The sequence below is a fragment of the Lagopus leucura genome, unplaced genomic scaffold, assembly GCF_019238085.1.
Source record: "Lagopus leucura isolate 7727_CA_CO unplaced genomic scaffold, USGS_WTPT01 Super-Scaffold_100019, whole genome shotgun sequence".
NCBI classification, from domain to species: Eukaryota; Metazoa; Chordata; class Aves; order Galliformes; family Phasianidae; genus Lagopus; species Lagopus leucura.
In genome coordinates this window covers 1,919,201-1,935,269 of record NW_024962273.1, presented here as the reverse complement: position 1 = coordinate 1,935,269, position 16,069 = coordinate 1,919,201, and the positions used below count along the sequence as shown (strand labels likewise).

At 42.1% G+C, this 16,069-nt stretch overlaps 1 protein-coding gene across 1 annotated transcript in view; it reads left to right on the top strand.

Annotated features, from left to right (window-relative positions):
* EPC2 (enhancer of polycomb homolog 2) overlaps positions 1-7,648 on the top strand; it is a 40,783-nt gene extending 33,135 nt beyond the window's left edge. The window contains exons 11-14 of the mRNA XM_042877889.1: positions 1,052-1,188; positions 2,780-2,939; positions 4,634-4,967; positions 6,369-7,648. Coding sequence (XP_042733823.1) covers positions 1,052-1,188; positions 2,780-2,939; positions 4,634-4,967; positions 6,369-6,441 — 704 coding nt within the window. The 3' untranslated portion in view covers positions 6,442-7,648. The remainder of the gene's footprint in view (positions 1-1,051; positions 1,189-2,779; positions 2,940-4,633; positions 4,968-6,368) is intronic.
* Positions 7,649-16,069: the final 8,421 nt, after the last annotated feature.

The following is a 16,069-nucleotide window of genomic DNA, read 5'->3' as shown; positions in this document are numbered from 1 at the left end:
TTGTACTTGCTCCTGGGAGAACTTAGTTCCAGAGCTGCTTTGACTCCACAAAACTCAGGTTTAGCGCTGAACACCTGCTGGTATTTTGACTTTATCATATTTGCAGTTCTTGAGTTGGGGAGGAATGTTGAAAACTGCTTTTCTTGACTCCATCATTCCCATACTTACTTGTTGGGAGTGTGATACTACTGAGGTTGTGTTAACCAAGTTCTCATGAGTGATCAAAGCCATTATGTTACTCAGCATCTCTTTTAAAAGGAAAAACAGATTGATAGAGAAAGTCTTGTTCAGGTCAGCATTTACTTCAGGGGGAGAAAAGTGTGAAATTAGAAGGTCATACTAAATGAATATAAACAGTGATTTGTGATACCTCGTAACATTTGTGACACAGAGATCAGCTTTGTTATTGTGTGTTAGTTTCTGAATCTTTCAAGTAAGGATTGGTGTAGGGCTGGATTCCAGCTATGTATACATGTGACCCACTTACACTAGCAGCTGCAGAACACCTCTTTTCACTGCTGACATAAGTGTGCTCAAGTGTTAGGCATAGGCTTCCTTTGCATAGTATGTTCTGGTGTCAGAAAAGAAGGCAGCGTTTATGCCCTGAAGGAGGGGAAGTTTTAAAGTAATGACCTGGAAGTGTTCACTGTGAGAGCAGACATCCAGCCAAGCCCAGTGCGCATCTTCCTCAGCTGTGATTTTTAGGGTGTTCTTTTCCTGATTTCCAGGAAAAAAAAAAGGAAAAAAAAAACTCTATAAGCTTTTGCTTAAAGGTATTGGAGAGAAAACTCCCAAGGATAGAAGTTGCTTAAAAACTGTGGAAGCTATGAATCCTTTTGTTATATGAATTCAGTCAATGTTAAAAGAACACAGCGAACAAATTTAGCCTGGCCTCTCTGTTGTGTAGCAATGTATGAAGATCTTTGCAAGCATCTGGCACAGTAGATGTTTTCACCCACTTGTTACCCAGCACTGGCCTATTCTTGCATCTGAGGTGTGGTTGTTCTGTGCAGGCCCATTTAACGCTGGCTTCCCTTTCTTTTTTCTGTAGTAACAGGGGGTATCACAGAAGAACAATTTCAGACACATCAACAGCAGTTAGTTCAAATGCAGAGGCAACAACTTGCCCAGCTTCAACAGAAACAACAATCTCAGCATTCCTCACAACAGACACATCCAAAAGCACAGGTACTGTACCTGACATTGTCATATGTTCCTGTCTTCCTTTTTGCTTACTGCCATTTTTATCTGTTATAAGCTAAACATCACAGAATCATAGAATGGCCTGGGTTGAAAAGGACTACAATGACCATTTAGTTCCAACCCCCTGCTATGTTGCCAACCAGCAGCCCAGGCTGCCCAGAGCCACATCCAGCCTGGCCTTGAATGCCTCCACAATCTGATAAATACATAAAGTTTTGGAATGAATGTAGAATGGGTTTTGGTCAAAGCGCTTTCCCAGTTTGCTTGATAGTGCTCAGAAGATAATTTATGCTGTAGCTAGTGCACATACCTTTCATGTTTCTTCTGTCTTTGAATCAGCTAATGTTTTAAGTTTCAACACCCAAACCTCCAGTGTTTGCTTGGTGTGTGGTTTTATTTTGTTTTAGTAACGTATCATGACTTTGTTTTAGAAGTTGAGTAAGAGACTTCATGTTTTAATGCGTTAATTGTGTCCATGTAAAAATAGCCAGTGCCCTGTCAAGTGATACAAATTGTCATGGGATTTATCTTAGTGTGTGTCTGTGTGTATAGAAGTGCTCCAGAGAGACTTCATAGCAAAACCACTTCATGTAATAATGCATTGTTATGAACAGAAGTCAAGAGAGTACTAAAAACTCATCACTTCTAAGAGGAAAATGTTAGTTTCATGTATCTAACTTGATTTTTCCAGTCCCTCCACTTCCCCCAGGTTCTCCACACTACTGAATTCTAAACATTTTTCATCTGTAAATCCTTGCAAGGGATGAACATTTGTTTTCTGTTGAGCTTAGTTGTCTGATAAAGAAAATCTGAAAGCTGATGTCTAGGTATTTTTTAAGCATTTTGTATCTAGTTTCCAGTGCTGTTTACCTCTCCCATCTTTGGAAAGGACTTAATAAAAAAATATGCAGAATGATAGAGTGATACAGAATCACAGAATGGCCCAGGTTGGAAGGAAACTCAAGGATCATGAATCTCCAACCCCCCTCCACATGCAGGGCCACCAACCTCCACATTTCACAGCAGCCCAGGCTGCCCAGGGCCCCATCCAACGTGGCCTTGAACACCTCCAGGGATGGACGGGGCATCACAGCCTCTCTGGGCAGCTGTTCCAGCACCTCGCTACTCTCATGGGAAAGAACTTCCCCTGACATCCAATCTGAATGTTCCCTCCTTCAGCTTAAAACCATTTCCCCTTGTCCTGCTGTTATCTACCCTTTAGAAGAGTTGACTCCCCTACTTTTTATAGGCTCCCTGTAGGTGCTGGAAGGCTGCAGTGAGGTCACCCAGCAGCCTTCTTTTCTCCAGGCTGAAGTGTGAGAGTGTTTTTACATCCAAAATTCAGTAGGTGATTATGCTGTGGTATGAATTACTCCATGGGAATGAATGTGCTGTGAATGCTGAGAGTTCTGTAGATTTAGGTTAGTGTGTATTTTCTATGCAGAGACAGAGGAGACAGCTTACAGCCATAGTAATCATCCTAGAGGAAACTTCTCAAACACATTAACAAATGTAGTTCTTCACTTTGTACTTGGATGATTATAAAGAAATAAAAAATACTTTTTTATTCCCCCAGGGCTCCAGCACCTCTGACTGCATGTCAAAAACACTTGATTCAGCCAGTGCCCACTTTGCTGCATCTGCAGTGGTCAGTGCACCTGCTCCTGGTCGCAGTGAGGCAACGAAGGAACAAACCCCCAGCCACAACAACATTAATGGTGTTGTCCAGCCTTCAGGTGATGATTTCTTAAAACTTATGGTCTTGTGCAGAGCAGAGAATGTGCCAAATGATCCTGTTCCATCTCCAAAATTTCAGTATATTTTACTACTACTGAAGGTTTTAAGTCTTAATGTTAGGTATTTTTGTGCCATGTCATGCGCATCAGTTTGGTAATAAAAACTGTCAGTGCTCTTCGACCCCTGGAAGAACATTCTTCATTTTCTCTTGTAGGCTTTTTCCTCTGTTAATCTTTCATAATCAAAGGGATAATTGATAGCATTTTATAAAGAGACTGAATGTGAAATTTAAGAAGGGCACCAATGGCTTAAAAAATCAAGTACTTGAAGAAGAATGCAGAAAATTTGCAGTGCTTTTCAATCATTATCTCACTTGCTTATTCAAACAAAACTGTGCTTATTAACTACTTCTAGTAACTCCTCTGATGTTACTATAAGTTCCAGGTTTCATAACTCTTAGCATTCCTCCCAGATTCAGGCACAACATAAGTAGGCATTCACTGCCTTGCTCCCAGCCTCTGCTGCCCCCTGCCAGGGAGGTTCAGAAACAATGCCAGTCACGTTGGTGCAGTTGCTATGATACTAAGAGAAATGGTGTTTGAAATTTGGCTGTCATAACTAGTAGAAGGCTTTTACAGTAATTTGTTGTTTTAACAGCTAATGATGTGATTAGTTTTATAGACCTTTTGCTAGGCTGGGTTAATGATGAAATAATTAATAAAAAAGTAAGGGGGGGAGGGAGAAACAGCTCAACACAGCTGAATAAAATCAATATACTGGAACTGATCCAGTAAAGAAAAAGGCAACTGTGTGTAACTTGCTGAATTCTGAGAGTGTAATGTTTTGAGGGATACAGGATCAGGCGTATGTGTGTACCATGTATCAGCAGTAGATTTACAGTTGATGAAAAATATTGCAAATATGCATATAAAATTAGGTCTGTGTTACTGTTCCAAAGCTGTAAATGTCAGTGATGTAAAATAGCCATTCCAGCTTCAGATAGGGAGATTTAAATTAGAACATACGAAGTAAAAACAGCTTTTTGCAGGAATAGGGAATAATGTTCTTAGTTCTAATTTTCTTAAAACTATGTCAGTGACTACGAAGAGGAATCCTGAGAGCCACTGGTTTGAGTATGTGCTGTGCTTCATTTTAGCTGGGACTTGAACCTAAAGTTTTCCCACCATTTGAGTACAGACAGCACTGCTCTGTAAGCTGGAAAGGGCTCCTGTACCCCTCACTCTCTTGCCTTGAGGGAGGCTGGTCCCCAGCACCTCGTGGTGTTGCCAGTCAGATGAGGGAGGAGGCAATTCAGAACATCAGAACTTGGCTTCTCGCTCATTCTCTGCAGTTGCCTGCCTAAGCTGTGCCCCATTGGATGTACTTTTATAGGAAATGTTGCACTTTAATTTAAGGCACCTAAATTGAGACGCATAAAGTTGGAAAATACAAAATGCAATCTGTTCCACCTTGTGATGTCTTTGTGAATTAAGCAAACAAAGAAAAGCACTTAAAATATCCCTAAGTTTGACTGGAAACATTTCTAAAACTTTTCATTTGTTTGAATCTTCAAAGCAGGTAACACAGGGATGGTTCCAGTGCCTCATACACTTAAATCATTACTATTGATTTAATCTTTTGCCTTCAAATCTAAACGGCACGTTTTTAATTAATAACATCTGCTTTGCAACAGGAACCTCTAGAACGTTGTACTCCACCAACATGGCTTTATCATCCAGCCCAGGGATTTCAGCTGTACAGCTTGTAAGGACAGTTGGCCACACCACCACAAACCACTTAATTCCAGCGTTGTGCACGAGCAGCCCTCAAACACTTCCCATGAACAATTCTTGCCTGACTAACGCAGTGCACCTCAACAATGTCAGTGTTGTTTCTCCAGTCAATGTGCATATTAATACAAGGACTTCAGCACCATCGCCAACAGCCTTAAAACTTGCCACAGTTGCTGCCAGTATGGACAGAGTGCCAAAGGTAACTCCTAGCAGTGCCATCAGCAGTATAGCAAGGTAAGTGCAGGGCAAGTTAGAGCACAGATTCCAGTTAAATTTGGGCTGCCTGAATGTCTCCATAGATGTGCTCTGATGCAGAGTTGGGCACGAAATAGAATCATTTCCCCCCCTCTAAGAGATCCATTGGTGTGGTGTCAGCCTCACAAAAACATCCAGCTGCTGGCATCGTCAGCGTGACTGTGACAAATGAGAAGAGCTGATGCAGTGCTGTCTTTCTGCAGATGAACACCCAGATAACTTCTGCCAGTTTGGAGCACACCGCTTTTAGTGATCTTCCATGGTGTTTAACTGGCTTCATTCTAACCATTTTTATTTGTCCCTTCTTATGCAGTATTTGCCAGTAGATTCTTCCAAACTCTCCACATGTTCTCTCTGCAGGTCTGTGTGCCCATAATGTAAGATGCAGGCTGGCACATCTATTTTATCCATACATGTGTGTACACACATCTTGAATTCAAAATAGAAAACAGGTATAAGCCAGCCTGTATCTTGCTATATATGCATTTATAATATAATTATTTACCAGTACTTAGTCAATACTTAAGTGTACCACAGGACTGGCAGTGGCTAGTAGTTGCATTTTTGAAAATGACAGTATTTGGGCTCTGTTTTAAAGGTCTCTGCTAGATTGTAAGATGCTTTAAAAGTGAAAAAGAAACACTTTTCCATAGGTTAAAAAGCAGAAAAAGAGCATTAGCTTTATCCAGTATGGATTACTTCATGACATTCCTAGAGATGTTAAAAAGAGCTTTTAAGATGGAGAATCACATGTATAATGTAGTCACTGTGCAGAGAGTGAAAAAGCTATTTTTAAGTTAGCAAGTGCTTTAAAGGATGCTCCTGTATCATTAGTGCCTTTGGGTCTTGCTTCCATCGAGTCAGAGGGGTGTTTCAAGTCAAGTCAGCATATGCCTGAAAAAGAACCATCTTAGCTGAACAGACCTAAGGCTCTTCTGCAGGGAATGGTAATAAATTCAGAAAGAAATTAGAATTTCTTGTGCTGGTGCTGAAACTGAACTGGAAAAAAAAAATAATTCACTAATGGAATAATTGGTAGTTATGCACGTCCTGATGGCATACCTTGACTCTGTTCCTTCGGGAGACTACTTCTTATTATCCATAATTTGGGCTGGTAATTTATAGTTAAATGCATTGAAGTTGGACCGTGTCTGTTAATAATCTTGTAGAAGGAACTGCAATGTTAATGGAGTCAGAGCAATTGTTAAATGCCAGTATTTAGTTTTAAAAGGTCTGTTTCTGTCTAGTGCATGTGTTAAGGTTTGTCCTTGATCCAACTAATGGCTGTGTAATAGTACAGAGCCTGTAAGAAATCACTGAAATTGCATAAGGAAATATTTGTATTCTGTCTGTAATTATGGAATGCTTCTTTTGTTGCAGAGAGAACCATGAACCAGAGCGGCTGGGTTTAAATGGCATAGCAGAGACAACAGTAGCAATGGAAGTGACATAACCTCAAATCAGTGTCTCAACCTGTGCTAACGGTGTAGTCATTTATATTCCAACTGAATGCAAAACACAGCACTCTGTGGATCACAGAGAACTAAAATGGACCTAAATGGACTATCCTTATATCGTGTATTAAGTCGATATATAATGTAAATTTTGTAAAATTGGGAAAATCACTACCTTGTAAAATAGTTTATTTGTATCATCAATATTATTTCTGTTACTTGAATAGTAGATATTCATCATCATGCTTTTGCACTTGAATTTGCAACTGAATGGATTAAAAAATAATTCTTTAATGGGATCATGAGCATGAAATGGGATCCTGCATCACTTGTTTTAACTATTTATTTTGCCATGTTTACATTTTGTATCTTGTACAAATAAATCCAACTTTGTGTCTAAAAAAAAAAGTTAAAGATTCATAGCTAGGAGACAAAATTCTTGTAATTTTTTTCTAAAGGAAATGTAAAGTTTTCACTTGGTTCATTTTGTTTCACAATTTGACTAGATGGACTTTTTGGTAAATACTTTAGTGGCATTTCACTGTCAAATATGAAGTTCAAGGCAAAATAGTATTTTCTATTACTGTGCAGGGGAAAGGGATGGATCGATACATGCAAATTTAATGTAGTAACTCACTTTTCCATATATTTTTAATGTATATTTCTATTTATAATACCAGTTTATAAAAAATAATTACACAGGAAAGAAAAAAAACCTGACTAGGAAAATTATGCATCTAGCACATGTAAAATTGTGCAGATAAGAGAAAATTTTCAACCAATTACATTTTATCCGAAGACTGCATATTTTAACCGGCTTTAAAACTGTAACACACCACGTAAAGGATATTTTACCAGGTATGTATTGCATTATATATCATTGCAATAATTATTGGATGTCTAGATATCGAGCCATCCCAGGTGGTGGGGGGGAGGGAGGGTTGTGGCAAGATCGTCTTTTCAATTTTGGAGAGTTTTCCTGTGGCTACAAGGCAAGTAACGGGTTGGAAAAAGTCTGACTGTAAGCGTTGGACACCTTCGTAGTGTAGTGTTTTAGTGACTTTTTTTATACGGTTCTTGTAAATTAGATACGTGTAGTGGTGTTTCAGAATGTTTGTTTATGCACTAGTTCAGACAACTTTCCCTGTTACTTGTTCTTGATAAGTGAAAACTGCAGGGAAATAAAAATACATATCAAAACATGGACACGTTGCGTATGTGTTTATTTCACATCGTGCAAGCAATGCAGGTGGAAATTTCAGACAACATCAGTGGTCTTTTGATGGTGACTTTGGTTGCAGTGCTTGTATTTAATCCTGTGGAAGGATTTGGTGTGTGTGGTTATTTCTTTTTCTTGGAGTGTGTGGTAGGGAAGGATCATCCTCCAGTTGGAACCTGAGACTTGGAAATAATCAGGGTAAGGAGCAGCTTCTTGTTCTGCCAAAGGAACCTTAGAGGGTGGTGAGGCACTGGCACAGGCTGCCCAAGGAGGCTGTGGATGCCCCATCCCTGCAGGCATTCAAGGCCAGGCTGGATGTGGCTCTGGGCAGCCTGGGCTGCTGGTTGGCGACCTGCACATAGCAGGGGTTGGAACTGGATCAGCACTGTGCTCCTTTGCAACCCAGGCCGTTCTAGGGTTCTATGAACTGCCACCCTTGTCAAGGCTGACGTAGGCTTAGATACGTGCTCTTTCCCAAGAGCTGTTGTTGGTTGGACTGCAGTTAATACTCTAGTTTAGCATTTTGCTTTCTTGAGAGCATCTATAAGAAAAAAATGTGCATCTCTTTAAAAAAAAAAAACAACAGTGGAAGTATGATTTTTGCTATCTGCCATACAGTCAGTATATTCTTCCTGTTAAATGTTTGTACAAAGAGCTGCTTTTAATCTGTTGTGCTTAAACATGTTTTATCTTAGCTTCTGACAGTTAACAATTCTGACAGCTAAACACTTGCAGAGCTGTAAATATGGGGAGTTTGTCAGAAATTTGGATGTCTATTATTACTTTTCTTTTTTTGCTTAACTGAGGCTTTATTTTCTCCTCACTATCAAGTCCACAGAGAGAGAGAACATCAGAATGTATCCATAGGAACACATGGACGATCTCCTAATGCTTTGTGTTCCTGCCTTGATGAGGCAAGGCATGATGGCAGGTTTGGGGTCCTCAGCACAAGGGGAGGCACTCATTCTTTGCTCTTTCTGCATTGTGCCTTTATTGGAACTTCCACGTTCTGATACATTGTCCATTATGCGTATGTGAGCCTTTCCTGATAGGTGCCTAAGGTTTTCTGTGGAACTCCATTCACTTCTGGGAATGACTGCATGATTATGTAGTTTGAAGTAAGAAGTTTTTTGGAAGCCAGAAGTGTTGCAAATGGGAGCGATACCAAAAAAGAACTGCATTCTCTAATTTAGCCCCAAAGCTTTTCTGTGGTGAAATACAAATGGGAAGTAATGTCTTCTGCAGATTGAAAGCAAGTGAGCACTCCTGAGCTCTGTAGCATGTGCTCATCCCACTGCAAATGTAGATCATTTCCATGGTACATTAGACTAAAAATATCCTTACAGTTGCTGTGTATCTGTGACTTCACATAGCCTAACCCTCATCTAATTACTGCAAAAAGCCTTTTGCTGGCACTTGTAACTTTTAATAGATGCTGGAAGAATGAGATGGAGAGAAGGATTTCATAAGCTCTAAAGGTGAATGTGCCGTGTGTTGAATGACTTCCATTTAAAGTATTAGCATCGATGTGGCTTTACAATAATGTAGAACTCCTAACAGTCCTTGTAAGAATTTCTAGGCTTTAACTGTGGGCCTGAAGTGCCAAAAAAGAATGATGGGCAGTGCTATATTCTGTAGAAATGTTGTTCAGGTAAGATTATTTCTATCTGTAACAATTTGTATTGGGCTTCGAGTGTGACATGCTGAATCTTCCTGTGGGAGTCATTACTACAGAAAACAATGATTCTGTATTTAGATTTGTTTAATGCTTTTAATCTGTAGATGAACTATTGAATTCTGATATGTGCCAAACTGTAGGCACTGTGATTTTGAATATTCACCATTTGAAGCCAAACAATGATTGTTCTAATGGGGGTAGGAAAATGGGCTCAGGTGGAGTCAAACTAGATTTCAGACTGTTAGTATTTGGCTTCAGTGCTCGATGTTTGAAGCTGAGAGCCTCCAGAGGTCCTGTTTTGTCTCCTGAGCCTTGCAGTTGCTGGCAAACCTGATGAGAGAACTGTTCCAAGCCAACTCCAGGGCAATCTAGAGGTTTGCTGCTGCTTTTTCCATTCCTTCCTGCTGGACCATAGAAGATCTCACAGTGTGAGAGTGTTAGAAATCTGCTAAGTTATTACCCAACTTTGTTTCTGATTTTGCTGTAGTACTTTGCCTCCTCTCTCCAAACATCACCAAACCAATATGCTGTTCTATTTACATCTCATTCCTTTAATCCTGGACAAGACTATATGTGCAGGTTGGCTTTTTTCCCCCAGCAAACAAGATGTTTATTGCAATGCTTTGCTGTTGTGCTGAGGCTCTGGTTTTGAGACTTCTTTCCCTGCTAGTCCATTTTCCTCTACTTCTGACTCCAGTGTAGGAGGTAATAGAAATGTTTCCTATTTCTTTTTTATGGTTATTGTTTTTAAATCAGAATCCTCAGATGGTGCAGCCTTGTGGGGTTGGTTGGTTCATCCTGCAGTGGATTCAGTACCAGGTTCACAGCCATTCAGGCTCTTATTTTCCAGTACCTTCCAGGAAGAACTGCTCAGGATATAGTTGGAATAAAGTGTCCTGGTAGAAATTCACACCTTCAAACAAGAAGGCTCTCAAGGCTGCAGCAAACAAACTTTGTACGGGCTACTCATGTCAACAGACTTCAGATGAAGAGTCTCAAATCTCAGATCTCTATTTTTTCTTTGTTTTTAGGTTTCACTATATTCCGACTTAAAGAGATGGAGAATTACCTTCATGAATTAAACGACATCTTTGTCTTCATAGTGAACTGTTACTCAGAAGAGAAGGTGGGAAGAAATTGAAAGAGATCTCCGAACAGTCAGAGGAAATGTTTCCTGTGTAGCAGCAGACCAGGTAGTAAGAGTTGGGTTAGCTCTTAAGATCCAAATGTTTACATTTGAACAAGGGCACGTAGAGGGGAATTGTTTTTCTTCTGGTGCAACTGTTAGAAACATTCAGTATGGGCAATTTCAGTCCGTGAGCCAATGCCACCCTGCATCAGTTTAGCAATGGAGCTCCACCGTGGAACCACTTGTACCTGGGAAGCTCACTAAAGCAGACAGCTGATTGAAGGGGCTCTTGGGCAAAGGACAGGGTGCTTCAGGGTAGGGCAGCATTACCTGAAGCCGTAGCCCACAGGATGGTAGCAGATAGTAGGGGCAAAGGACAGCTAGGCTGCAGTGTGGGGAGCACATCCCTGGTGGCTGCTGTGCATCCCAGCACATCATGGTGTTACTGCATTACCAGGGCTTTCCACTCTGTTGCTTTTTAACAGAGCTTATGCTACAGGCACCCAGTTATACTGCTGCTAGTGAACTTTGCCAACCTAACAGCTATTTGTGAACTGCTGTAAGTGCATTTAATGGCAGCATTTCTCTCCAAAGTCAGTGTAACGTGAGAATAGTGTATGTATGAAATGGGAATGGGTTTGGGTAAATATTCTGCAAGGCTTTACTTAAATGGCCAGCAGGTGAATATTAAGATGTAATTCTGAGATAAATGAAATCAGTGTTGTATTCTATTTGGTAAAGTCCTTTGGCTGAGAATGTGATAAGTCCAAAGAAGGCTGCAGTATTTAAGTTACTCAATTGTTCTAAGCATGTAGCTTGAATTACTTAGCTTGTGCCTTATCCTCCTGCCAGGGAATACAGAGCCTTCTTAGAGGAGTGGATGTGAAACATGGATGAAGAGACATAACTGCCCAAAAATATCCTGTGCAGAAAACAGAGAGCTGTCTTGAGCCTTATCTGTGGCAGAATAGCTTTTCCCCTGCACCCGGTAGGCTGCTTGGTTTCTGAAGATAGGATTGTTTCTGTGACTAAGAACAGGAAAATCTGTTTAGTCCAATCTTGTTTCAATCCATTACACACTGATTTAACTCTAATACAAATGTAATTACACAGGGAGGATAAAGTAGAAAGATCAATTAGAGAGTAAGGAGTAAATGAAGGGAGGAGGCAATTAAGACTACGGCAGATAAGAGGAAAATGGGAGCAGAACAGATAGATCAGCCTAAATACTTTGTCTGACTGGAGTACACAGCCACCTGCTGCCATTCCCTTAGAGTTCTGACAAATAAAAGATTGATTGCAGCATTGTAACTCTCGTTCTGACAAGGTCTTATCTATTCAGGAATGCACGTGGAAAAAATAATAAACTAATACCGTTCCAACTAGTGGAAATCTAGTAACAAGAGCAAAAAGAAGTCAGAGGGGCAACAGTCGACTGACCAAGGCTGGGCAAGGCTAATCGTCACTCATTCAAAACCTCAGCAGCAATTCAGACTTGATGCTGATGGTAAGTCTGGCAGCAAGGCCCTGCTTCAGCAGCCCCATATGCCCTGCCTTTCCCCTGAGGGGCAGGCTGGTGGCAGTGAGCTGTGAGCTGATGGCAGCCTAGTGCTGGCTTTCCCACCATCGCTGTGAATGCTTCACTGACTGTTCCTGAATTAATGTTATTTCATTGAACCTTGCCCTGGGGATAAAATGATGCTAAAGCTAACAGCACCCCCCCTCCTCCTGATGATGATCTGACTAGACTAGTCACTGTGGTTTTAAATCAACAGCTTTGTAAATGACACCAGAAGATGGCATCATCTGCCTGTAGTGCTGTTTAACTCTTTCTGGACTTTCATGCATCAAAGTGTTGGTTTGATAAAGGAAGATAAATTTTGTTTTTCCAAGTTACAATCCTTTTATTTTGGCTATTTCAGTAACACGGAAAGATGGTAACTTGGGAAGATATCTGAGTAACAAAATGCTTTTGCTGTTTCATGCAAAGTGATAAAAATCAATTCTTTTCTGAAGCAAAACCATTTTTACAGATGGGTGAGCACAAAAGAGACAACTGCATAATGTGAATAATTTATTTGAAGACTGAGATTTATCTCTCTGTGTTAAGGAGATGCGTAAATGCTTTAAAGTAAGCATATCTTGAAGTGTTTGGTAGCTGGGAGGCCGAGGCTGCTCTCAGTTCAGACGTTTTCAGGTGGGGTATCTTTTGACTGACAGCACTCTGTTTCAAAACGGTTCCTTTCTCTGCAAGTGGGATGGCTTCAATTGTTTACTTGTTTTACTCTTAATAACTGTAAGCTGTAAGGGTTCTGTCTCACTGCTCCAGGTGGTGCTGGAATGTGAAATAAGGAAGCGTAAATTTTATTTAAGTAAAAGGATGGCAGCTTGTAGGAGAATAAAAGAAACCTCCTTGGCCCCTGATCAACAAAGAAATTGTTACATGTCAGATCAAAGGAAACGTGGCTTAAGGGGAAGATCATCTTGAGTGACTTAGCGTTAGTTATGCAGATCTTGGTTATTAGCCTGGTACTCTGCCTGCACAAAGGTCTGTAAGTCCCTCCAGAATTATTCATAGGCCTCCTTTGCCTTGGTGATGCTTGGGCATGAGATTGTTTCTGTTCCTCCTAATTGCTTTCTCATCACTCTTCATTTTGTTGCTTGCTCTTTACTCCTTGGCTTCTTTACTTACTTACTCATTCCTTATTAAGCATGCTTTGGGTTTGTAACATTCTCTCTGATGCCTTCCTTACAGTCTCTTCTGATGTCTATGGGATAGTAACCATCCTTGCTAATTAAACTTCCTTTTGTCTTTTGGATCCCAGCCCTTTTGGTACCTCCCACAATAAATCCCTCTACCACCTCTTTCCTTGTAGATGCATCTCAGCACTGATGACACAGGTAAAACATCAAATTTCATCTTGATGGCTGTTGCTGATGCATCAGGATCAATGGAATCTACATTAAAGCTGCTCTTCTTGCTGATAAGTTGCTCCCCTGGCCAGTACTGATGTCAGTTCTTTGTACTGAATTGTTAAAGACAGCAGAAATTCAACCTTGTTATTCATTTTCTCCTGAAGCTCTTTCATCTCCCAACTCCACTGCTTGTTCCTGGAGCCCAGCAGCAGTGAAAGGAAGCAATGTTCTTTTGGCTGTGGGGATAGGAAATAGCTTTTTCACTCCTGAAATGCCCTTTATTCCTGCAGGGCCATCTCTATCAGAATCCTCATTTACTGTTGTTCAGTACCCCTGCTCACAGCTCCCTTCTTTTTTGTTTTGCTGCAGCTTGGTGACACTGGTGGCTCTTCTGCAGAGAAAAGGAATCTTATTCTTTGCTATGGTTGTTCCCCTTTGCCCCCATCTTAGAGGAGGGATTTGTTTGCTCCCTTTGGAGATCTGTCATCCCAGCCTGTTCAGTGAACCTACCCAGCTGAGGTTGGGTCAGCCTGAGAATTTCTTCAGGACAGCCAGAACTTGCTGTCAAACCATATCTAACTCAGGCAAGGTGATTTTAACCATGGACTTGATGTCTAGCTGAAGAATGTGCCCAACGGTTGTAGGGAAAGGTTTGTTTCATGTGCGTGATGTGTATAGCAAGAGGATTTGTGTCCTAATGGACTGTAGCTCAGTGAGGCCAAACAGCACCTCTGCAGTGATGTGTCTTGTAAGTATGCAATGTGAAGAGTCATGCCTTCAGCAATGGAGGAAGGTACCAGTGATAATGCTTTACTGGAGTTGGAGTATGAATGCTTTTCTGTACTGTTTGCTTCTTGTGATGTTATTTCCTGGTAAACTATAGATAGAATGGAATCAGAATATCCTGAGTTATAAGGATCACAGAGCCCACCTCCCAGCTGCACAGAGGACCACCCAAAAATCAAACTGGGTCACACCTTCCGTCACTTGAGGCTCTGTAAGTGAGGTGCCAGAATATCCTGAGCGAACTGGAAGAAGCTCTCAAGCTTAAGGAAGTTCTGATTGCTCCTGGATCTGACTGGAAATAACGTTCTGACTTCAGGCTGCTGAACTCATAGTAATCCGGAATTAAGTAGTAAAAATAGCAGGTTAGTGACCATGAGGTATTGTCTGCAGTACAATGCAATATTGTTTCTGACAACACTGCTGAGAAAAGATGGCTCTTGAGAGCATTCTCACTGATGGCAGATTATACCTACTCTAACAGGGAGATACAGATTTGCCTATCTTGCTCCACAATGAACTCTCAATAGTGGAGAAAAATATGGATTAATTCTTTTATGGTTAAGCCTCTACTTGTCATGACTTACGAGTTTGCTATTCACTGCAAGAGCTTGAAACATAAGAGAAATGAAAGGGCTAGATAATTGGTAATCCATAGGAATAAATCACATTATATAGTAATGCCTTATCACATGCTGCACATTGCTAACTCTCCTTGATGTAATTACTTTTAAGAAGGGCATGAGAGCCTTTGTAACAACTCGCTTGCTCTTCTCACAACTGCATCAGGTAATGAGGACAGCCACTGTGGCTTCAAGAAAGAGAAATCTCTGTAGAAATATCACAGATGTGACCACTGTCAGTTTAATTGTGTGACTGAGGCCAAACTCGGTGAGACTGGTACTGGAGAAATCCTGTTTCAGCAGCTGCTTGGATCTGCTGAACTGTGGGTGCTGTCTCAGTCCTGTTGCTTTCCCCAGAGTGATTTCCCCAGACTGATTGCATGTCTCCAAGCATGATTCTATGATAACAGGGTTGGTAAAGAGTTGCCCACATCCATCAGTGCCCCATCCATGGCTCTGGGACACTTCCCTGGGCAGCTGTGCCACTGCCTGACTGCTCTTTGGAGATGGAGTGTTTCCTCTTGCCCAACCTGAGGCCATCACCTCTCATCCTGTTGCTCTCCTAGGGGGGAGGTAATGATGGAGGAGACCTGATGTGGCAGATCAGACTGTTCCAGGTGCCTTTAATGGAGGGAGCTGGCTGAAGCCTTGGGGCTGCACATGAGGCAGGGTTTCCTCTGGCAAATAAGGAAATATGGCTTTAGAGCTGTAGGGAGAGCACAGCTTTCTTTTTTCCAGATGCTGATTCACGGGTTGCATGCTGCCGGCCTTCTCGGTGCTGTATCCATGTCAGAGCTTTGCGCTGCTCTGATTTCTGCTTTTCCTCACGGAATTTCAGGGTAATAGAACGGCGGGGAGTGAATTGCCCTGTGCCAGCTCAATCGATAGACTGAAGAAGAGCAGCTTCACAGCCATCCCTCTTTGTTCCCGTCTGGGGCAGAAAGCAGCCGCGTCCCTCGGTCACGGAGGACGGGCGCGGCGCGGCGCTGCGGGCCGAGAGCCGCGATGAGGGCGGGGGGCGCGAACTCCATTTCCCGGCGTGCCGCGCGGCGGGCGGGGCCGGCGTACTGCGGAGCGGCCACAAAGCCCCGGGGGCGCGGCGGGGCGAGGCGCCGCTCCTGCAGCCCGGCAGCCGTGCCGGGGCGGGAGGCGAGCGGGGATGCGCGGCCGGCTCTGAGCGGCACCGAGCGGCTCCCCGCCTCGCCCGGCCCCGCCCCGCCCCTCCCCTCCCGCCGGCAGCGGGGCGTCTGCGGCACCGGCACCTGCCCGGCGGAGGAGC